Consider the following 23,097-nt stretch of genomic DNA (forward strand, 5'->3'; position numbering starts at 1 on the left):
AGGAGACTAGGTGATAATACTTAATGAAGTTTGGAAATCGACATGATGGAACTAAATTCGTTATCCTTCAAAGGTAACCTCTACATGGTGCTGTATGAAACGGTACAGCAACATACTTTCTGCAGATTGTTTTTCATTTCTCTTTAACTCTGGGAAACCGTCTATAACCTCTTCGTCATCCTCGTCGTCAGCATCAGCAGGCTCAATCTACAAGAATATGTCACTATTTTCTAATTTCTTTTATACAGATTATTATTCGGCGTGCATGTGTGCCAACAAAAGTAAAGTATGCTTAGAGATATAATTAAAATTAGTTTCAATTAGTTTCGATCCGCCCCTAATAGCCAACGTGTCAAACCTTCCTAATTAACGCAGTAATTTGTGGGTTTGCCTGGTTTCCACTTTTTAATCATGAACATGTCAAGGTAGCCGATGTGATAGAATATTTCATTTCATGTGTGTACAGAAATAGAGGATATTACACAGTTGCGAGAAGATATGGATTTTATGTTCGAGCGGCAAGAACAATATCTCACGAGTGAGCTCAGCGAACGAATACTACATTATATGGACTAAATTATGAGTGAAAAAAATACACACAAAGGCGACAAGAAAATTAGCCGCGGAAGACCATTATAAAAGCAAATATTTTTAAATCATAACCTAAACATTAAAGTAGACCAATTTTTCCTTATCTAAGGATGTCTTATGTGTTTTTGTTTGTATTGCTAACGTTAATTTCGTTTTATATACGAACCAAAGGCCATTTGTATTTTCACAACAAAGAAAATGGCGGGAAAATTTTCGAAACTCGTTATGTCACCCCCTGGTCACTCCTAAACGTGATATACGGAAAATACGCACACCTGGTCCCGGATGCAGTGACGTATCAGTTCTACGAGTGTTTAAGTTCTCAGTAAAATACCCCCATCCATATAGTAAATAAAGAAAAATTAACTTTCGGATTCTCATTGGTGAAAATGACTTGTTCACCAGAAATACAATTAAATGGAAGCTTAGGTTTAAGGAGACGAGTTAACCAAGATTTAACGTACGACACATGATTTAAAGGACAACAAGCGCGGTACCGGTAGATTAAGCTGACCGTTATCCACGTTCTCTTTATCCAACAAGAATGAAATGAATAATTTTGACTCTCGCGGTTACTAACGGCCCATGCATTTAAACAGTCCTTTTATTGTTCGAATCACTCTTTCAATTTGTGCCATTTTAATGGAATGTTTCCTGATATTGTGAAAAAGCAAGGCCAGCAAGCGGAAAAATTTTGTCGCGGTAAATCACAACCATTACACAACTTCTTGAATAAAACTTAACACGCTTGTGATTTTTAAAGGTGGGATTCCAAAACACTGAATAAACATTAATCACGCAGGTCCAACTTAGCTAAGTTTCTCCCACTCGTGCAGGCTCATATTGTCAGCGGACAACTTACACAAAATTGAGAGCAAGGCGTAAAACGAAAAGCTTTTAATTTTTCATGCGAAGACCGCTGGAAAACTGAGCCCTCTTTACCGGGAGAAAATTTGCCGAATATGACCAACGTGAATGTAGGCTTCATAAAAATTAACTTGTGAGTCAGGCACTCTGAGAAAATATTGTCTTAATAATAATAATTATAAAGAACCTTTTTTTACACATGTACTAACCTTCACTTTGATGGGACTTCGTTCATTCTCTTCTTCAGTCCACGTGGATACCTCGCTGGAATCACTCGTTTCATCCCTTCCATTATTTTGATCCCAGTTTGGTTCCAATTCCGAAGCCCTGACCTTTTTATAGAACTCTGAATACTGGTGTTGAGCGAGCTAAATGGAGTATATTTAAAACCGTTAATTATCAGTTAAATTTTCGATTCAAATTGTCCTGGTTTTTGTAGTTTTGAATAAACCATACCCTAGCCCCCTTAATGAAACTTTCCTCCTGGGATTGTATACGTAATTACTTGCGTCTTTTTCTATATGAGGAAAGAGGTCCCCATGCGAAATCGTATTTGCGCTTGTGACTGTTTAATCTTTATAAGTATCCCTATTGACTGATCATTTTCTCTCAATGGTAACGGTGCAAGGTGGAAGTGAAACCTGAACCAGCCATTATCGTATTATAAAGATAAGTACTTGGAGACTATCAGATGCACTCATTACCTGTACAGTATATTCTCATGTTTAAAACTATCCCACATAGAAAACGAATTTTATAATTTAATATCAAGGGAGCAATTGTCCTAAGAGACGAAATACGAACAAAACTCGCGGGGATCCATACGAGGCGTTTCTCCGATTCAACATACATTTAACAAATAATACAAAGCATACAGTACAAGCTCAAGTAACAAGCTCAAGAATCAAAATTACTACTTTTTGGATATTAAAAATGTTGCATGAAACATATAACAATTTCTCACATTCCGTTATATATAGATCTTCTCGAGATTTCTATACAGGTTATATATAAAGCGGCAAGAATAACCAAGTTATTTCAGCGGTATACTTAGCAATCGAACATCCTATATTCCATACAACATGTAATTTTTCAAGTTGTATTAGTGAGCTTAAGCAAGTGACGTTTTTGACAACACGTACGTTGAACGGAAGTAAACTTTTTGTTTTTCACCAATCACAATCCTTGATCCAGTTTTTGTTGTCAAAAACGTCACTTGCTTAAGCTCACTATTGTTAAAATATTCACTTACCTGTGCCAATTGTAACTGTTGAACAAACTGTGGTGGGTAGCCTTGTTTAAGTAACTCCTCTATCTGGGCTGAAGATGTTGGAATAACATACTGGGCATTTATCCCGGGCACACCTATTAGACCAGATGCTGCAAAAAACACAAATTGCAAAGATCAGTCAAGGCAGGTTGATAAGACTAGTCTGGCTGAAAAATTATAGCAATATTGAGATATTAATATCGTGAAACGTCCGATAATGGCTTGGTCTATTGAATCCAGATTGCCATTTTCGGAAGGGATTGTGGCCCCCTAAAATGCAGTCGTCATATGTTCAGCGATAATTATAGCAGCGAAAAATATTTCAGTTTATTCTTATCAAATATCACCTCAGCAGCCAGGAAACATTAGCGAGTAACCATCGTGTTATAATATTTAGTAGTTTACACAATGGTAACATTGACTCCAAGACGTTTACACGTCTGGGGTTAGTTGTATAAAAGACTAGCTAACTTTTAACTGTAGTTAAGGACGGAATTGGCCAATCATGCAGAGTTGTGTATTTCTGAGTTATCTAGGATTTAACTATGCAAAATGTATTACGATTTTGTGGCACTTCACTCGATGTAGGTAAAATTCTAACGGTTTTTATAGGGTTTTAATTTCGAGTGGAATCATGCACAACTCAATTCAAGCCAGCTACCTCTCTAGCTCAGTGGCAAGAGCACCGCACCGGCATCGCATAAGCGTAGGTTCGATTCCCGCCGCAGGCCCGATAGATGAGACTAGTTATTCTCAACTGTTCCTGGATTGAATTGAGTTGTGTAATTCCACTCGAAATTAAGACCCTATAAATAATAAAAACTATTAGAATTTATGCAAAATAGTTCCAAATCCCATACAACCAGCCCTGGCGTGCGCAAAAAAGTATATCACACATTTAAGGTATACCATTCATTTTGGTGATATTTTTTTAAAATGAATACCCGCGGTACGTTAAAGCCTCGTTTCTACAAACGTCTCACGTTGAAGGTGCGCGTTTAGCTATTAGAAAAAAACAGGGGTAGATGAAATATCAGGAATGGTACTTTCCTCGATAAACAGTTATATATCAGTTTTACATTTATAAACCAGAAAGATGTCTTATCATATACACAATTATCACATACACATGCAGTTCGATTTTAGAATAATAAACGCTATACCTGTCTTATCCTTATTCGTCATCTCATTGCCAATGGTTTGTTCATCTGCATGTATAAAAGAAAATGTTTAGAACAACTTATTTGTTTAGCATGCTACCCTACTTAAATATTTAACTATTTTAGGCGTGAAAGATCGCAGAATTGCATGGACAGTGTTGACTGTTGTTAATACATCTTACTTTTACTTTTAGTAACTAAAGTAATAATTACCTAATACCGCTTACTTTAGTGACTATGAACCATTACCTTTCCAGTATTTTTAAAATTTCAGTAACTGGTAATTATATATAATTTTTTAGACTTTAGTTGCCTTACAGTTACAGTTAAAAAATATTTGACACATTTCGGTTCACTTCTAAATGTATATGAGCTATACGAAACATGTTAAATTTTTATATCCAAGTACCTATTGATCGTTATAAAAAGAACCGATCGGTGACTCGACACTCTTTTGACCCTAGTAGATATTGCCGGTGTTGGAAATTTATCAAAGCAAAATGTCAAAAAGTATGTCATGCAGCATGCAGTGTCTTGCTATACCCCCAGCTGATTACCGACATGGCATTTAAGACTGTTATCAAGCTGTTATCATAGTACCAGGTAGTTTTCTAAAATTAGTAGTGTAATTTTCGAAAGTAATTAGCAGTTAGCTACGTTTAATCTAGTTATCTACGACTCAATCAGTATATATAATAATTGCTTTCTCTGACAGATCTATTTGGTAAATTTTACATTATGGTGTGGATGGGCAGTTGTGTGGATGAGCATTTGTGTCATCAGTCCTCATTGAAGTTGGGCAAATTTGGTAATTTAAAAATTTGGTAAGTTGATATAATGATATTTCAACTAGTTTTGCTGCTGACAAGGTTCTAATTTTGATTTAAGAATAAGTGTATTAAAATTTTGGTACTGGTATCAGTCAGCTGATGACTAACAAGGTCTATCTTCATTTTGAACAACATTGAGAATTGTATTTACTGTCCTAATATATGACAAAAAATATAATTCTAAATACTGTTCAAAATTAAGATAGACCTTTTTAGTCCTCACCTGACCTGACAATATGTTCCACAATATGTATGGAGACAAACCCAAATCTAAAAAGTATGAAACCAAGGATGTTTTATTCATCGATCCAACCATATTTTCATTGTGTGTGAATAGACTCAGGAAGAAACCCAATGATTTGTTATTTACAAAACAGGAATCATATGCAAAATTTAAATATTGTGATGGTAGCTATGAGTTAAAACCAGGCAAGCTGAAAAACTAACTTGGCTATAGTGGGAAACAAATCTGCAACCTTTGTTTCGCTAGTCCAATGCTCTTCAAACTGAGCTACTATGTCAAAACAGTTTGAACATTGGACTCATAAACCAAAGGTCACAGCTACGGTTCCCACCATAGTCATGCTAATTTTTCAGAGTAGAACCATCACAATATGAATTCATAAACCCGAGTGATATGCACTACCATATATGTAAAATGCTTAAAAATACCAAAACATACTGCATACATGAAGGATAGCAAGCATATTGATTTGCATCCATATATGAAGGACAGTTGGTCCAAAATTCTTATAATCTCCTATAAAATCAACGGTACACTATATGATCCTGGTAAGTAACAATTAATCCAAACTGTAGCAACTTGCAAAATACTATGGGCCATGGCAGTAAATAAGCAATTGCTGCTCACAATTGTTTCTTGATGAAAGGCTAAATTTACCACATTTTCTTGATTAGAATATACTAGCTGACTTCCATCAAAATCTGTTAGGTAAATACATATGTTTAGCTTATGCCTTTTTGCTCTAGGAATGTCACACTTTGTAGACTGAAATAGAGGTTGATAGGTTTTTTAGCCAAATTCCATTTCTAATCTAATGACATATGGTTGCCATTTTTTGAAAAGATGTTAATTAAAATTTACAAAATGTTAAAAAATGTTTAAAAAATGTTATTAAAATTTACAAAAAATTTCTTTATTTTTGAATGTTTGAATTTTTCACTACACGGTAGTGAAATTCAGTATTCAGTAACATAGACAATATTTATCATTTGTAGGTGGTTTGTTTAGAGATTGAAGGACTATAACATTAAAAAATATGATAGGAAAATGTGAACTTTGCAAAGGAGGGATCCAGGTGCACATTGCACCTGCAAAATTTAAATCTTTACCTCAAATCTGCCATATTGTTGGCTGGGTGTACTGCATATAATATTACAAATTTTTACTTTAATTGGGATTACTTGAAAAATAAAAAAAAACTAAATTCATGTGCATCAAAACTTAGTTTGCCTCCTTGTGCTTTAACTGCTAGCTATAGGCTATTGAGAATATTGTTGTAGAAGTGGCTAATATAAGAAGTATTAAACTTGGTCAGCACCTTGGTAACTAAGCAAGAAGTGCTATTAAGTAAGAAATAAAAAAAGTGAAAGAGAGAACAAATTTGTAAATTTGTAAATAAATTAGTAAATTTATAGCAAACATTTGGTTATATAAAGATTTGGTTGAATTTTTTGTTCAGACAAATTTTAAAATTATTTTTAGTCTCCCAATTAGAAGATTGTCTGGTTGAAAAAAGAAATTTACCAAAGAAAGGTGAAATGTGTTAAAATTAGGAGGAAGTTAACTGTCACTTGAATTTTTTTTTTAATTTTAATCCAAAAAAATATATATAACACTATAATCTGCAATCCATGTGGGCTTGGTTGGCAAACATAAACATATCCCTCCCAACGTTTGCCTTTATATTTTGTCATATGTATGCTTAAATGCTTGATTTTTTAAATATTGTATGGTTGAAATCTATAACTCTTGCAAATTATAACTTTTTAATCTGACAAATATACTTTATGGAAATTAACACGATTTTTCATCCTTTTTTTTTCGCGGTGTATGAGGATGCTTTTGGCCCCAACCTTCAAAGCAATATCAGGTATTAAAGCATCTGAATTGTGAACCGGATATAAACATACATGTAACACAAATCAAAAAATACAAGACAGGCATGTGTGTTAATTATCCCCCAAAAAGGGAAATCTTTCGAACAAATTCGGCAGATTTTACGGGGTTTGCTATTTCATATGAAATTCTTAAACCCATGAATAAAAACATCGCTGTTATATTGGGCTTCACTTTCCAGATAAAGGTCGAGCCAATTTGAGTTAAAATTCTATCTTGCTGTGGAGTCAAATATAAAGCAACGCATAGGGTGTTTGAAGTAATTAGTGCTAAATAACATCATCTACAAATGAAAACTATTTGATTTGAAAATAATTTCGCCAGGAGTTGATTTTACTAATTTTGTCGATTGAAAATTGAAGCTGGAAACGAACATTATTAACACAAGCCAATATCCTTATAGTAGATAAAAATGATCATTTAGTTTAACAACTTTTTTGTATTTCGTAAAAACACAGGTCTTGATTGAAATTTTCCACCCAAAAAAGTTCAATTAAATAAATAGTCAACCTGATACGCAGTTTTGTTAAAATATACATGTTCGGGACATGATTATAGTGAGTCTCAAGTTTTGTCTCGAAATGTCAATGCTTGCGGATCGCATCTTTGTTTACCTGCGGCCAATGTATTTTTCAATCAACGAGATGGGTTTCTATATATTTTAGCATCTAAATCTAGGCCCATATACTCAGTCGCGATAGTAAACCGTTGATCGCAAGCTCCTAGCATGAGGCACACTGTACAAGTCATTAAAAACACGATCGTTTATAGTATATGCCTAGAAATGACAATGGGGGTTGCAATATATTTTGATACTGTCAAACACACAAGTCAACAATACGATTTCTAACGACCGCCTTTTAACATAAATTTTCATTTGATCCCACTCACCTCGTCGCTCGCCAGATGATTCCATAGCCGTAGTAGTTTATGCTCTCGCTGATTGTATTTCAAAAGTACTTGACTCGATGCATTTCAGTTGGCTTGTATACTCACTCCATTATTAACAACGATATCGCACATTTGCAGATCAACAGCACATTTGTCAACGGCGTGGGCAAGCAAAATTTCACTTATATCAACGATACATGCTACTTTCTTATGTAAAAACATCCTCTATCACATCGCAAGCATACAAGAGGGATTTAGGCAAAATATGCCAACAAAATGTCAAAACATATTATATTCATGCAAGCGAAAGAGATATTATTACCATATGTTATTACTACATCTGCCTGCCATCAGCCCGAATATATACACAGTGTGTTCTATTTTTAGATCATGGAATCAACGGGTGACAAACACCTTTCTGGACTTGTTCTAAGCCAAAAATTTGGTGCCGAAAATCATTTTCTTTAAATCTGAGCTTGATTATTTATAGCGTAGCATTGGCCAGAATTTGATAATTTACAGTAGTTATGCGTGAAAACTTCTGTTTTTCCCTCTTCCTATTAAAACGTCCCATCTACCCCAGAAACTCCCTAGGTACTCCTGCACTGCTTCAACATATAAAGTATGGAATATAATTTCCTATTTTGAAATGCAAAAACCGATGCTAAGTACAGTGAAGGCAAAGAAGATCCCTGTTCCCAGGACTGTTTGAAAAGAAATAGCCGGAAGGGATCAACTGACAATTTAATCCGGCGTTTAGATGAAATTTTGGAGATGAAAATGTTTCTGGTTATTTTAAACTAGTCAACATCTCCTAAATAAAACAGAACTGTTCCATCAAAAAGATTTTATCTTATGCAGTTTTCCAACCATATGAAAAGAGTCTAAAAAGGTTCAACCCGTCAATCATGATTGATGCATATGGCACTCATAGTATACGAAGTATGAAGCATTCATGACTGAGGAATGTGTTTGTGTTTTTGCATCATCAGAAAACAGATCATTCGAAAATTTATTATGTCAAGTGATTTTATAAATACTGTATGAATTAAAAAAAAACAGTCTAACGTCACCCAACTTATGATAACTGCAATGTTCTTGAGACCGCATTCATTCGAGTTATCAAGCATTCCTTTTGCTCAATAAGATTTCGTTCCAAATCAACTGCTTGCTTTAAGATTTCGTCCAATCTAGCAGAACAACATGCCTCGAATGCTTCACTTTCACTATTGAAAAAGATATTGATTTTAAACTTACTGATACGAAGCAACTGCTGCATGTAAAGCTAAGAATAAATCAATATTGATCAGGCAGGCAAATGTCCGTAAGCTCGTTCACTTTTACTCACCCAAAAAGAGGCATCCATTTCAACACTGACATTTTTGCATCGTCTGCCAGTTCTAAAGATTCAACATTTAATAAGATGCGGTTGGTAAGCTACACCTATTTATAATATTTCTGCGTTCACATAACTCTATCTATGACTATAAATTATTAAATGTTGTATTTCTAATTCTTTTGAAAAAAATTTGATCCAAGCATGGGTGTTTTCATAACCTTGTTTTCATAACCCAGCAGCTATTGGGTATAGTCTTTTACCATAATCTATGTAATGACATGCACAAAATCCACGGCGCCGGCGGGAAGAGAACCGCCAATCTTAAAATCCAGTTTTCCAGCTGGTTTACCATAATGATTGCTAGCATTGTTGACTTTTGGTTTGCCAATTTTTTACCCATGTTGTCGCAATTGAGGCTATGGGGCTGTGTAGCATGATAAAAATAAACCTAGATTGTGTATCATGGCATTTGGCCGCGATTTGGGTGACCCGGCCAAATAGAATATTATTAGAGGACTGAAAAGGTAACTTGCGTCGGAACCGTTTTTTGCCACTATGTCGCATTTTAAATGTTGTCCGTTCTTCTCCTAGCCGGCATAGGTAGCCAGGCATTGCCATGCAGTAATATTTTCGGGTGGCTGATTAAATTGCATATTTAATCAGCACGAAAGCAAGCACACTCTTGCACCGCTAAGACGGCTATAAGTATAGCCCTTCTAGTCCGCCTTTTAGCCCATGACCAAGATGGCGCGCCTTGAAATTTCTAGCCAATCAGGGCACTATCAGAATTTGGCATAAGGCTGATTGTTTTGATATCATTATCAATGAAGTATTCTATATTCATAACAAAATAGACAGTCATACTTCGCATAATTTCTTCCATTTTTGGTACACAGTCCGAGAATGAATTATTTCCATTCTTACAAGCAGGTCTCAAGAAGTTTTCTATAAAAAAAGGAATCTACTCAGCACAAAAGAAAGTGTCAAATTTATAGGATTGCAGTAATAGTTTATATTATCATAGTATATTTTGGGAATTAAAAATTTCATTACCTTCTGTATACTGCTGCTCAAAATTGCCTTCTGCTGAGTTTGCTTGGTTTTCGTTCTGAATAAAACATACTGAATATATGATATATTTTATGATATATTAATTTATTCTTACTGAATATATGATTCATGCTGTTGATAAATGAATGTTTATTTATATTGAAGACTAAACAAACATACCTCATACAAACGTATATGCTTCTTAGCGGAGTCGTTCACGGGCTGCTCCATTGTAGGGTCGGCATTTCCATTTTTCCTTTTTCCAGAAGCCATTTTGGACTCTTTAATCGGCTCATTAAAATTCTCGGTAAAGTTCATCTACACAATCATTTGTCAAAAATAACTTCGTGAGTTTCATTATAAAAATACACAAACCATATAAACATTTAATATTCCAATGATAAAAATACCTTATATTGCCTTTCTGTGGCTAACTTGGTGAGTTTAATTCAAAGTTAACACTAATTTCAAGCCAAAAATTAAGCGGAATGGAGACTTTGAATAATGTCGATTTCTTTCTCTCTTTTCCCGCCAAAATTTACTTTGTCAACTGAATCGGGGAAGGAGCCTGGGCCAGGAAAGTCAGTGCTACACTGAACCACTGAACTCCATCAGTACGATGGTGTCCATAGCGATTTATTTGACGAATTACCGTTTTTCCTTAAATTTTAATTTGAGCAGGAAAATTAGACTTGACATCATTACAAATGCACAACAATTGCATCGTAACCATCAGCTTTTCAACTTTCAAGAATATCATAATAAAAAACGTCAGTATATTGCCACTACTCGAACCATCAGCTGTCGAGGTTAAGGACTATTTTTTAGACAATACTAAAAGACAGTATACTCGACCATGTATATACTCGTCGTATATACCGAGTTAGTATTTTGCACAGAAGAGCATAAGAAATCCTACATATTGATTGCTCAAATTTGACGTATTATGCTCATATGCTGTTATATTCACCTTCAGGGCCCAGTTGTTTCAAGCCCGTTTAGCTTAAACGGCGGATAAGTCAAATTTAAATAACACTCTTACGTCTCTCTTATACGAGTCAACTTGAATATTATGCACTGACCTTTGTATTATGGTCAAAAACATTCAGTTCGCTTGTTGAATAAAACGATAGACTTGCTTTCTATTTTGGACTTATCCACCGTTTAAGCTAAACGGGCTTGATACAATCGGCCCCAGATGAATATAAAAAAACCGAAATTGAAAATGGTCAAAGTCAAAGAAGGCAATACTACAGCCAGGATGGTAAGACAAGACACTTAGAAATTCTTCCGTCTTTATCTTTATCGAGAGGATGAAAATATTCTGCTGCTTCTTTTCTGTCTAAAACAGTGAACTCAAACGGGTTTATCTGCGGTGATGGGGTCATCAAGCATTGTCGTTTGGTCATTCAGAAGGAACGAACCAGCTGCGCAGCAGGTGACGCGGGGAGAGCCTGGTTTAAAATTAAATGAACAATCTTGTCTTCACTGACTTGGGACTCGCTGTATGAACACCTGAGCCATTCGCCAGGAGCTTGGATGTACTTCGAAAAGCCCGGCTTAAATACAACAACAGTATCTATTTTGGGCATTTTGAGTCTACTTCACGTCTACCTTTCTTTTCCCAGTCGTTTTTAATGGAATGTCTTTTGTTTTCCGCATATTTTAGTATTCATTTGTGAAATAATAACAATTTGGAAGCATTTAAAATTTTCCGCGCGCAAGCGCGTAAAAAAACGCATAAGTGGAAACACAATTTGGAGACCACATGAAACTGCAATACAACTTATTAACTATGTTGAGGTAGATTTATGCCAAAATTGGTCCTTTCTCATTACATGTCTATTGTATTTGTTTGCACAGATAAACCAATAGCAAACTTTTATTTAACATATTTTTCAAGTCAAGGTTGAAGAGTTTAGCAAGACGAACGCCATTGGTAAGTTTGGCTAAAATACAATAGACACGTGACGAGAAAGGAACCATCTTTTGCATACACCTGAACAATAACATAATTAATGACTTGTATTGTACTTTTATTTAGTCTCCAAACCATGCGGTGGAAAGCAGCCTTAAACTGCAGGGCGCTTATACAGTACATCATTATACGTATAAGCGCCCTAGTAAACATTAAAAACGACTTGCAGACCACAGAGATAACACCTCGCAAGTTTTTCTAAAAAACGATGGGACGTAATAGCCGGCTGAATATGATGAAAACAAAAAACGCATTTCGGCAAAACACAATGCCAATGCGGAAGCTAGCGATTAATAAAATCGAAAACATGTATTATATAAATATTTCATCATCAAAGACGCCCGGGGATATATACATTGGAATTCCTCACCAGATTACATGCGATTTATGTCTGCACATTGCGGAAAGGGTAACTTTTATCATACTATACTATTTAGGAATGACTTTGGCTGCATATAAATTTCCTAACATTGCTGACCTAATTACATATACAGAATGACGTATTAATATAGTTTTTCTCCATTGGCGATTGCCAAAATTAACTTTTGATAGTTCCCTACAAGCGCATACAAATCAACACGCAGCTGAACATTAAATTAAAAAACATTTATCTAACAAGTAGACCTCTTCTTGAACGACAAATTTCATTCCGCATCGCATTCCACTGATCGCTTCGAATTGATTCTTTTACTACTTCAACATTGGCGAGTCGAAGAAATGATGAGGTCTCTTATTAGCACGCTTGCTTTTGCTGCCAAATCTAGTGGGTACAAATAAAGAGTTTGGTAAAGACATGGTATATATCACACTTTGCAGTGTAACTACATTAGAGGCAAAAATTGTCACCCATCCAACTTATAAAGGACACGACACTACGATAATTTAGTAAGGGTAAAATGTTTCTAGGATACCCGTAAGGTCGAAATGCGGGGAGAGGACAGGGATGAGGGTCCGTTCTAGACCTCTCTCCACATTTCGACCTTTCGGGGTGTGCTACCCTGTACCTTGGCACAAAAATGTTTTTTTTGCGATTTCGACAGTTTGTCTTACCTTGGAGTGAGAGGTGTTCGGCCAAGAAAGCTGCCTTTTTTCTTTACTGATTTGGCGTTCGGGGTTCCCTCGCTTCCAGCCGGACCCAGCATGCTAGCACTAGGACCTAACATATGAAAAGGGGAAATGCTGATATATAGCTATATATATACAGTAGGTTGTGTTTCAGAAGCCTATAAATTCTAACAAAAGCTTGATTTCAAATGGGTACTTTTTTCGACCACTCCTTTCCTTAATAGGAAAATATTAAAAAATTCTCAAAGTTATAAATGTTCTGAAACAGAACTGCACAGTAAAATGGCTTCCACCATTTGAATCCTTAACTGTTGTAGAAATTTTTTTTAGTTTTTATACCGCTATCAAAATATCTTACTCAATCCCTTCGCGTCGCGCTAAAATTTCTACTTCATAAAATTTCTACTACATCAGGCCTTATCGCTATGCAGTTTAATTCCCTAGTCAATGAACACCAAAATTTTAATTTAGCATAGCGGGACCAATTCGTCAGGTTGGCAGCACCACCGTCTTCATATGAAAAACTGCATGCTTATAGTATATTCGGTGCAGAATTTTACTTACCGCACACTCCCTGCGGCGTTTTCGGTGTTCCATCGATGTTGTGGGTGTTTGGATTAAAAGGAGGCGATCTAATATTCTCTTCTTGGACGTGAAGAAATTGATTCCAGTAATCTGCTGGCATTAAAAGTAACTTTTCCACAATCTGAAAAAAAAACAGGAAGGTAGTCATAAACCAAGAGGACGCCATTGAATTACGAAATTTGACAGACCGTACATCCTAACTAACTGCATATTTTCGCATCGATTTCGCTCATAACAATAATGCGGGCGCCGCAAATTTGAAAATTGCCTAAAATTGGCCAGGCTTCTGTAAACCGTTTGCTTTTTTGTTTATCAACGACAGGTTTGCAGATATGGCTTTTATATTTAGCCCAGTATCTGATGCGTAAAGGAGGGACGGAGATCTAAACTACTTTTCTACATATGTATAAAAAATGAATATCAATTAACCCCAATAAAACGACATATTGGAATGACGTGTTACTTTGCTGCTCGTTTGAATACGAAGCGGAAATAGTTTATGTATACACACACACACACCTTCGGTTGAATTTTGGCTTCGCTTAACATTTGCACCGGTTCAGGGTGAGGACTACTGTAACCGACCAATGTTGGTGCAAATACCTTTGCGATATTTGCAACGGGCATTTTGCATTCACGACTTTGGGCAACTCTAAACAAATAAGGAATAAAGTTAAATTTTCGATGAGCATACTGAAATAGTAATTATTTTCCTAAGGAAATACTAATAAACTTTGGGGGGAAAGTAGCGACCTAACTAGCAAGGCAAATTTATAGGGAAATATGTAAAAGAAAAAGTTAAGTGGTAAGTTACTTTTGTAAGTGAATCATGAGATAAGCAAGTGTATCTCTGTTGGCTGTTGGTAGTTCACTGACAGCTTGGAAGATCAAGGCATCGTCATCGTCTGTTTTTTCTACGCATATAAAAACAAACATATTCTACAATGTAGGATGAAAATTTAAAAACCAAATTTTCAACAGCACAGGTGACGTATGACACACCATGCCGTTTTGACTTACCGGCAGCTTCCAAAAATCGTTTGTGTAGCGCAAACGTTAGCAGCGGTTCCGATAGCTGCTTAAGGAATGATTTCAAGATGCCACATATTACATTCTCATCGCCTTCTTTTGTCTATGGAGAATCGTGAATATGTAATTTAGGTAACTCTTCGTCGCAGGAAGGCAATAGTAGTGTGTTTTTCAGAAAATAATAGAAGTGGATTAAACAGAGAAATATCCTACCAAATCCGGAGAACCTTTTCCTTTCAAAAATTCTGCTTTCAACTCGCGGATTCGCGTTTCAGTCCTGAAATGTACGTTGCATAAAGTTTGTATTTAAGTATATATTGTCAACCAAGAGTCTGCAAAATTTGGTATTTATCATTTCACTTTCCCCCAAAATTTCATTTTCATGCTTGCCATTCACTGTACAAAAATGACTCTTATATATCTTAAATTAGTAAGAAATAGGTTAAGTTAGCCTTTTCAGGTATTTGGCATTATTTTAATTACAATGAAACAAAAAAAAAGTAATTTATGTATTCAAATGGAAATGATAAGAAGCAAAAAGCTTATACAAGTTCATATCAAGAATGTAAGGATTGAAACTTGCCCAACCGCACACCTTACGCCATTTGTAATGCCGCCTTCAAAAATCCGAAATAGCAGGCAACTGATTTCATTCAGCCAAAATATTACAAAAATTGAGCGAGATTTGAAAAGTCTGTAGTTTTTCATTTCATTATATGCTCAACTATCTGACAATTTCTAAAACATACCCAGGAACTCTATAAAGTCCAACTTGATTTAGCCCACGGCGTTCGAGTTCTTGTATGCAACGAAGCTAGAGAGATAAGAATACAAATGCGCGGATATCAACTGATAAACGCCTGGTTCTGATACGCAAGAATCTTAGCAATATGCAATTCAAGTCGACCTCTAGCAGTAAGACCAATATTTCTACGATTACAGCAACGATCACTAGCTATATATTATTCCCATATCGTGATAAGAAATCTAAGAAAGTTATATTGGAAGGCTTACCACTAACGCGGGAATTCTCGGGCTGACGGTTGGTGCATAAAACTCGATGTTTTCTTCCTAAATCACATTGAAATAACAAGTCAACATTTTATACTGAAAGTCGTTGTCTAATATTGATGGAATGGCAATGCTGTCATTTCGTCAAGAAAACAAGCTGTATATGATCTTTACGTTGGTTCATTTATAGAAGGAATTGTTTCTCGACTCTAATTTATTGATTTAAAGCGCCATAAAATCCCAAAGAAGCATTGTAAAATTTTGTATGAAAAAGTGAGCATATACACTAGCTTATAAACACCAAAACTATAGTATAGATAGTATAGCATTAACAATTGTATTTCTTCCATTTTTAGTTTACTTACAACTGGTTTTCTTGCGGAGTTGGGTGTGCGTTTTACGGGAATGCATGGAACCGGTACCAATTTCTTACAGTCTGTGTGACATATTGCTCGGCAATCTGTGAAGTAAGCAATTTTCATACAATTGCAAATGCTAAAAAGAACTCATTGTTCTGGATTTTCTGTAGATTGGGTAGCCTCATTCCCCCACACTTGTGATTGTTGGCAAATGAAATTCGTTTACTAAACATACCCTACTACTCCAACAAGGCAAATATATAATTAACAAGACGAAGACAAAAAAAGCATTGTACAAAGTAAGAAACAACTCATGTATATTAGTACGAAACTGCGTAAATGAAGCAATAGCACAGATATTAGGAGTAGGGGTTTCATAATTTGAAAAGTAACAGTATTACAATTTTCAAACTCCTAAGCATAAAACCAATTTTATGAAAATGGGATAAGTTATTCTTGACGGATGCTGTAAAAAAATTTGCCAAATGTTGTAAAAATTTAGGAACCTCAGTTTAAAAATGTTCTCATAAACCAAGTATATCGATTTTTCATCGTTCTGTTATTCATAGTGTATGGATTATATTCAAATTTATGTAAAACATGATGTATACAGACTTGCAGTTATACAGGTAAATTTCATGTACAATATTTTTTTATACTTTGCACGGTCATTTTTAATTGAAGGGCTACTGTTTTTAAAGTTTAAATAATAAAAATAATTACAATCTCGTGGGCAGGCATTCGGCACACGCAATATACGATAAGCATACATACCACGACATTTGAGCGCCATTTTAGCGAATCGTATCAGTTTTCCACACTAAAATGTCAAGTATGGCAGCATATGATTAAAGACGTAAAAGAAAGAAAGTGTTAATACACACATGCATGTAGCTTTAGTGCATGGTACCAGTCATGCTTAACTCATGTGATATACTTACAGGTTTGCAAGACTCTGGCTTTAAAACTGTTTTCGACACAAAGTCATGGCTCTAAAAAGAATATTGGCCACAGCAATAGGCATCAGTTAATGCTGATACAAAAAATTTAACACAAAGTCTGCTATACCACAAAGCAAATTATTTTAGATTGACGAAATAATGACCCAAAATCCGTATCAAAATTCGAATTTTACGCACTGGACATGTTAAAAAAAGCACTGAGCCAATGATGTATGAGCGCCATACTGTATATAATAGCTACGTACCTTGGGCTTCTTTCCGCTTGATCTTACATCAGATGGAGTTTGGGAACTATAGAGAGAAAATGTAAAACGTTTGGAAAAAACAAGTGAAATCGAACAACTCAATTGATGGTGGCAAGTGTCAGCATGCTCAACCTACCATACTGGTGATCCAGAGCGCGTATTTGGTGTTCGGTTGTTACCTAAAAATATGCAGACATCAAAGAAATGTGTTACTAACATGACATGTCATAGGTTTTTCAGATCGCAATGGCGGACAGTTCGTTCCGGACTAGGAAACTCTGAAATAGAACCCAGGACCTCTGAAATATTAACACAAAATTTGCTAGCTATATACGCTTTTTCAAAGCTTTGGCGAGATAAAATTATCTGAGATACTTTTCCTATCTAAGACTGAGATGATATTGATTTGAAAAAGCAGAGATAGAGTCAGAGAAAAATTTCGTTGTCTCCAGCGGGATTTTAACTCGCATATTTGGCTTTGTGTATTCGCAGACCGCTACTCAGATATGAATTTGATATTTCAGACACGGGGATGGTTCTATAGCCACATGCAATAATACCACAATTTATACTATTTACAACGACTGTTCCAATGCACATGTATACCTGTGTTATGAGACAGCCTCGTGACTTGCTGGTGTTGTGGTTTGCTCCCGGAAGGCGGTCTCTCCGTTAGCTGGTTTTCCAACGGTTTCAGGTACACGGCGCTCGTCGCCTTGGACATCCCGTTGTTCGGAGCCGGTGGTGTTTTTACTTCGCTGGCTGGCATCATGGCATCTGCTGCCTGGAAGTGGAGACGAAAACAATGCTTTAATTTGTTCTGGTCGTATAGACTTTTCACTTCAGACTTGCGAGAAATAACTTCTATTTAACAATCCGTCGATATTTACTGTATATACTATAGGCCACTTTTTATGGGCGACCTCATCCGCAGGCCCATATTCTGGCTACTTTCATAATACGCGTTTTTCACGCGTAGACGCACCTAAAAATCTAAATCTATATACAGGTATGCAACTTTAAAAAAGTTGTTGCCACGGATATTAAAAAATAAAGATTTAAAGGCATTTGAAATTTTTTAATTTTAGTTATAGCCAACTCTATGTCTAAGGTCTCATAATAATGTTACCCAACAATAATTTGGCACGGGGGTTTTTTAATACACTGTAGCCTGCGATCAGAGTTATAAATAAGCGAAAATACAGCAGTCTGAAAATCACAAAAAAAACGAGCATATGGCTGTAAATACTTGGCAATGAATAAAACGAAATGATATTATAAACACGTTGGGATCAACTCGACGCAAAGCCGAGGTAAGCAGAGAGGCAAGTGACGATTTTGCGTAAAAATATCTTTCACGCTCTTGGACTTACTGAATAACTTTTTCTTAGCCTCTTTGGCGGAGTCTCCTAAAATGACGCATAGAGGAAACACATGTTAAAGTTTAAGGACGGCATAGACCATAGTGTAATTGGTCTTTAAAGGGACAGCCAATGATATTTTCAAATCTGCACTGTAAGCTTAGGGCAAGCCTTTCGCCTCACCTCTTCTTCTACCTCATGCTCACCAAGTTTATTCATTGTAGCAGTCTAAAAGTGTTGGCAAACAAAAGCTGATATAAATATTAGTTCGTGCATGTACCACGTAGCTAACTATATAATTTGTGCAGAACTAATTTCGGCCCGTTAATCTTGGCCCTGCCCTTAAAACAATTCCAAAAGGCTTCATTACTGTATGTGTTATAAACTCGTCTTTTTATTAATAATTGCCACTTCCATGACTAAAATTGTCAGTGCCGTGGGTTTTAAAAGCTTGATTAGCGGTCAAATCCAGGTGGGTAAACTTGCTCTTTAAAAAAACGGCTTCTCAAATACACGAGTTCAGTCCATTTCACTTGTAACTGTAGTTACAGTTGGTGTTACAAACATTCTTAAGATCAATGAAATATATGCAGTGAATATTATTTTACAAGGACTTACCAAATCATCATCTGTGTAATCAATGTCTGAATATGTTGGTGATAAATGAGATGCATCTGGCTCACGAGGTCTAGAAATATCATAATCAGCCTAAATATCATGGCTTAGGTAGTGGACAATTTTACATTTAATTCCAGTGATCTCCTTTTCTATGAAATGTCTAACATAAGCACCATATTGTGATTGCATGCTGCAATTCCAATGACAGAACATTATCCAGACCTAGAGTACATACCTCTTCACAGGGCTGCTTCTTGTAGTTTCATATTGGGAGTGACTAATTTGTGTCAACAGTTTTACTTCATTATCTTTTAGTCGGTTTCTAGCATCTTCATCCTTTAATAACTCTTTAATTAAAGCAACTTGACTTTCCTGAAACACAGGGTATTTTAATCATCCATATCCGAGTTTTATACTGGTAAAATCTTGGTTTAAAAGGCAAATCACTCTCACTTGTAAATTATCTACAAAGTCAATTATGCACCTATTAACCAAAGTATTCTTACCAAATGTTGCTGGGCACTTTCAGCCTTTTGTCGCTTTTTTTGTTCTGTCACTTGTTCATTCCTGGTAAAAATATATATGACAAACAATCTCTAAATACCATCATCTGCATCTAGTTTCTGTAAACTTTATTGCATTTGTGCAAGGTGATTAATGTGTATAAACTTTGGTTAATAAATCCTCTGACCATATGCTTTGACAAAAGACAACTATGAAGACTAAAACAACTAGGTTTTAGCTTATCAATTAGTAACTAATGGCAATCAGTTATCAAATTTATAAGCTTACCACTTGTCTATCCAACATTCCCTACTATATATGCACTTATAAATATGCCACTGCAAAGAATTAACTTACCAAAAATCATAAATGCACGCATGCTGTACATTGTGCCAAAAATACTTGACAATATATAGTATATACGATATAGGTACATAACAAGAAACTAGCCAGTAGATTATATATGGAATAATTAGCAGCCAGTTTTTGTGGGTCAGCTAAATTTAGCAGCATTAAACATATTATGATGCAAGACACCTAATACCGTTATTGTATTATACCAACAAATGTATGGTACCAGACAAATGGAAAGCACATCTATATACATACCTTGCATGTTTTAACTTTACTTGCAAAGCTTCATTATCAACCTTTAAAATGAAGTTGAAGTTATGTTTATAAATGTCTGTGAGCAATCTAGAGCTTTGAAATTGTTAGCTGGTATTGGTTTTCTCATCCTATATATGTATATTTAATTGTTTTGTTTGTTTTATGAAGCATTTGCTTATTGTATTTAGAAGGAACTGAAATCATAATGTGCACATTGTTAAAAAAAGTTTTATACATATACTGTATTCAATAATAGATAACATTTAACCACTAGCTGTCTGTTATAGGCATAGATATCACAGTGCAACATCATAAAAACAAAAAAGTGGACAAGAGCTGTCGGGGCAAGTTTGGGGCGGACTTTTTCCAATTTTATGATAAAATCAAAAGATTCCCCGAACATTTGAAAAGTAAAAAGGAAAAATTTTGTAAATATCACTCACAGGTATCCGTGATAATGGCTATATATATCTAAAATTTTTACAGAATTCAAATCTAGCAACAAAATTGATAACTATTTTAAAATTTTGATATATATTCAAATGTGAACTATGCTAGTCTATTTTGACTTATACTAAATCTGCCCTTGATATCACCATGCTTGTAACAATGATAAAAAAATGGCCAGCCAAAGTTTACACAACCTGCTAAAATCGAAATGTCACATCATATGATTTCCCTATTCCAAACCCTGGCTAGGAGTGAGACTTTGGCAAAAACTGCAGTTAATATCCACCAATCTCAGTTATTCTTTAGACTGGCTGCATTCTAAGTGTTCGTAGCTAGAACTCTTAACAGGTCAGTTTAATGGGACGATGAGGTCAAGGTTTATAATTTGTTACAAATCATGCAACTATTGCATGTACATATGAATGTCTAAAACTTATGTTTGACTTGAACAAACTTGAACTCCAAAGCTGAGATTTAAGTTGTAGCTAAAACTAGCTGCCTTATGATTGAGATTTAATACGAATCTTTCTTGAACAACATTGGGCAAATCGAATATTTTTGAATGATCTTTCATCTTTGTAATTATATTTTAATAGAAGACACTGAAAAATACCCTTAATTTTGCGTTTTCTTTCCTAAGTTTCGTGATTTCATCTTGTTCTAAACACCACTGTTGACGACAATTCTCTTGATGGGAAACGAACGCTATAAATTCTAGAAAAATAAATATAATTTACAACTAAAGGACATACATACACGATGATTAATGATATGAAGCAATGCAACTGGCCTTTGGTAATTTCTCCAAACATTGTGTATAAAGAAAAGCGATATTTTCAAGACAATGTGTAACCAGAATAGCTTAGAATACTGCAAACGTAATGTATGAAATGCTGTCTTATAGAAGACACACGTCAAAAATATGAACAATCAACAAGGAAAGGCAGAATATATACCTTTCTCTATACCGGCTGTTAAAACATCTGATGTGCGAACTAAGTCATCAAACATGTTCAGCAAAGAGATCTTAGCCATGTCGATTTTTGCACAAGCTTCTCCTTTATATTTAAGAGTTCCAATTAGATATTTCGCAGCAAAATTTGACGATTCCTCGAGTGTTCTACACCTTTCTATTGTCGTTGTTCCCTCCAAATCTCATTTTGAATATCTCTCAGCCAATCAAATACCGAGAGATTACGGGGAGCCGCTGGACGCAACGTGCGGGCGTCCCCATGAGGGCATAGAACTATAAGTAAACTGGATGGCTAATCAGGGAAATTGGGAACTATTTTAAAAGGCTTAAAAGGGAAGTCCAATTTTTCGTTTGATCGATAAAATTCTGCCATTCTACCTTTATATCGAAAGGAGTTCAGAAGGAAGAAAAAAATAAACATAGTTTTCTCGATAAAGCAAAGGTACCACAGTGGGAATAGTTGGTATGATATGCTTTACAAGCGTGACAAATTTCGTATGTTCATATTCAATCGTATTACATTTTAATAAGACTTCTTTCTCGGGATCGGACAAAAAGGCTAGGGCATTATGATTGAAAATGTCTCAAAATGCGTGTGCCATTTACATCATGTACTGCGGAGCAGGATTGTAGGGGCCGGCCCGCACTGGTTATAACTGAGGCCTGGTTTATACGTCGAAATTCCGTCGGATTTAATTCGTCGAATTTAATGAAACCATTATTTGACACAATTTCAACGGAAGTGGCATGCTTGGTTTAAATTCGGTTTATACGTCGAATTTAATCCGTCGAATTTAATTGCTTAGCCTGCGAATTAAGTAAATTTAGGGTGTACAGCCTGACAAAGTAAACATGGCGGCTGTCACAAAAGCTATTGTTGTAAGGCAAATTTTAAAAATAAGAAGGGAAAGACGGCAAAGGCAGCTACAAATATTACATTATGATCAACCGAATCGAATTGAAAATCCATGTCATATAACTACAGTACAGCATATTGCTGCTTGTAACCTGCAACTTTAATACTTCCCAGTGGCTACGATCTCGATGATTCCCAGGGGCCTACGATACACACTGTGTATAGGGTTTCTTAAAAAAAACGCAACCACTTAAATATGCAAGAATATTAATATTTCTCGGGTTTGCACATATGTAGTTCAGCTAAAATGACTTTTAGCATTTTAAATGAAGGATTAAGAGCCATTTTCAATTC

At 35.4% G+C, this 23,097-nt stretch overlaps 2 protein-coding genes across 2 annotated transcripts in view; both read right to left on the minus strand.

Moving 5' to 3' along the window:
- LOC114539340 (histone deacetylase 4-like) overlaps window positions 1-7,962 on the minus strand; it is a 35,661-nt gene extending 27,699 nt beyond the window's left edge. The window contains exons 1-5 of the mRNA XM_028559967.1: window positions 7,750-7,962; window positions 3,892-3,936; window positions 2,711-2,838; window positions 1,668-1,826; window positions 117-207 (exon numbers count right to left, since the gene is read on the minus strand). Of these exons, the coding sequence (XP_028415768.1) occupies window positions 117-207; window positions 1,668-1,826; window positions 2,711-2,838; window positions 3,892-3,936; window positions 7,750-7,774 (448 nt within the window). The 5' untranslated portion in view covers window positions 7,775-7,962. The remainder of the gene's footprint in view (window positions 1-116; window positions 208-1,667; window positions 1,827-2,710; window positions 2,839-3,891; window positions 3,937-7,749) is intronic.
- A 4,466-nt stretch (window positions 7,963-12,428) lies between these two features.
- On the minus strand, window positions 12,429-22,050 carry LOC114539307 (rac GTPase-activating protein 1-like). The gene is made up of 23 exons (XM_028559933.1): window positions 21,871-22,050; window positions 21,528-21,628; window positions 20,465-20,505; window positions 19,858-19,918; window positions 19,587-19,723; window positions 19,352-19,421; window positions 18,917-18,961; window positions 18,746-18,781; window positions 17,979-18,156; window positions 17,509-17,551; window positions 17,373-17,418; window positions 17,107-17,157; window positions 16,940-16,985; window positions 16,172-16,266; window positions 15,810-15,866; window positions 15,545-15,609; window positions 15,009-15,072; window positions 14,787-14,898; window positions 14,581-14,680; window positions 14,286-14,418; window positions 13,746-13,887; window positions 13,167-13,272; window positions 12,429-12,876 (listed from the first exon to the last, which is right to left on the minus strand). Exons 1-23 carry the CDS (start codon window positions 21,947-21,949, stop codon window positions 12,807-12,809), a joined length of 1,878 nt encoding a protein of 625 aa, XP_028415734.1. The 5' UTR covers window positions 21,950-22,050; the 3' UTR covers window positions 12,429-12,806.
- Window positions 22,051-23,097: the final 1,047 nt, after the last annotated feature.

This window comes from Dendronephthya gigantea, unplaced genomic scaffold (genome assembly GCF_004324835.1).
Source record: "Dendronephthya gigantea isolate DGI-Jeju-01 unplaced genomic scaffold, DenGig_1.0 000199F, whole genome shotgun sequence".
In the NCBI taxonomy this organism is placed as follows: domain Eukaryota; kingdom Metazoa; phylum Cnidaria; class Anthozoa; order Malacalcyonacea; family Nephtheidae; genus Dendronephthya; species Dendronephthya gigantea.

Excerpts from the sequence above, each read along its gene's own strand:
- LOC114539307 (XM_028559933.1), bottom strand. The coding sequence starts at position 21,949 with ATGGCTAAGATCTCTTTGCTGAACATGTTTGATGACTTAGTTCGCACA. Across the intron at positions 20,506-21,527 it reads AAGAAAACGCAAAATTAAGG|GTTGATAATGAAGCTTTGCA; the intron begins GTATTTTTCAGT and ends TTCATTTTAAAG. Across the intron at positions 18,782-18,916 it reads AGCATGAGGTAGAAGAAGAG|GAGACTCCGCCAAAGAGGCT; the intron begins GTGAGGCGAAAG and ends GCGTCATTTTAG.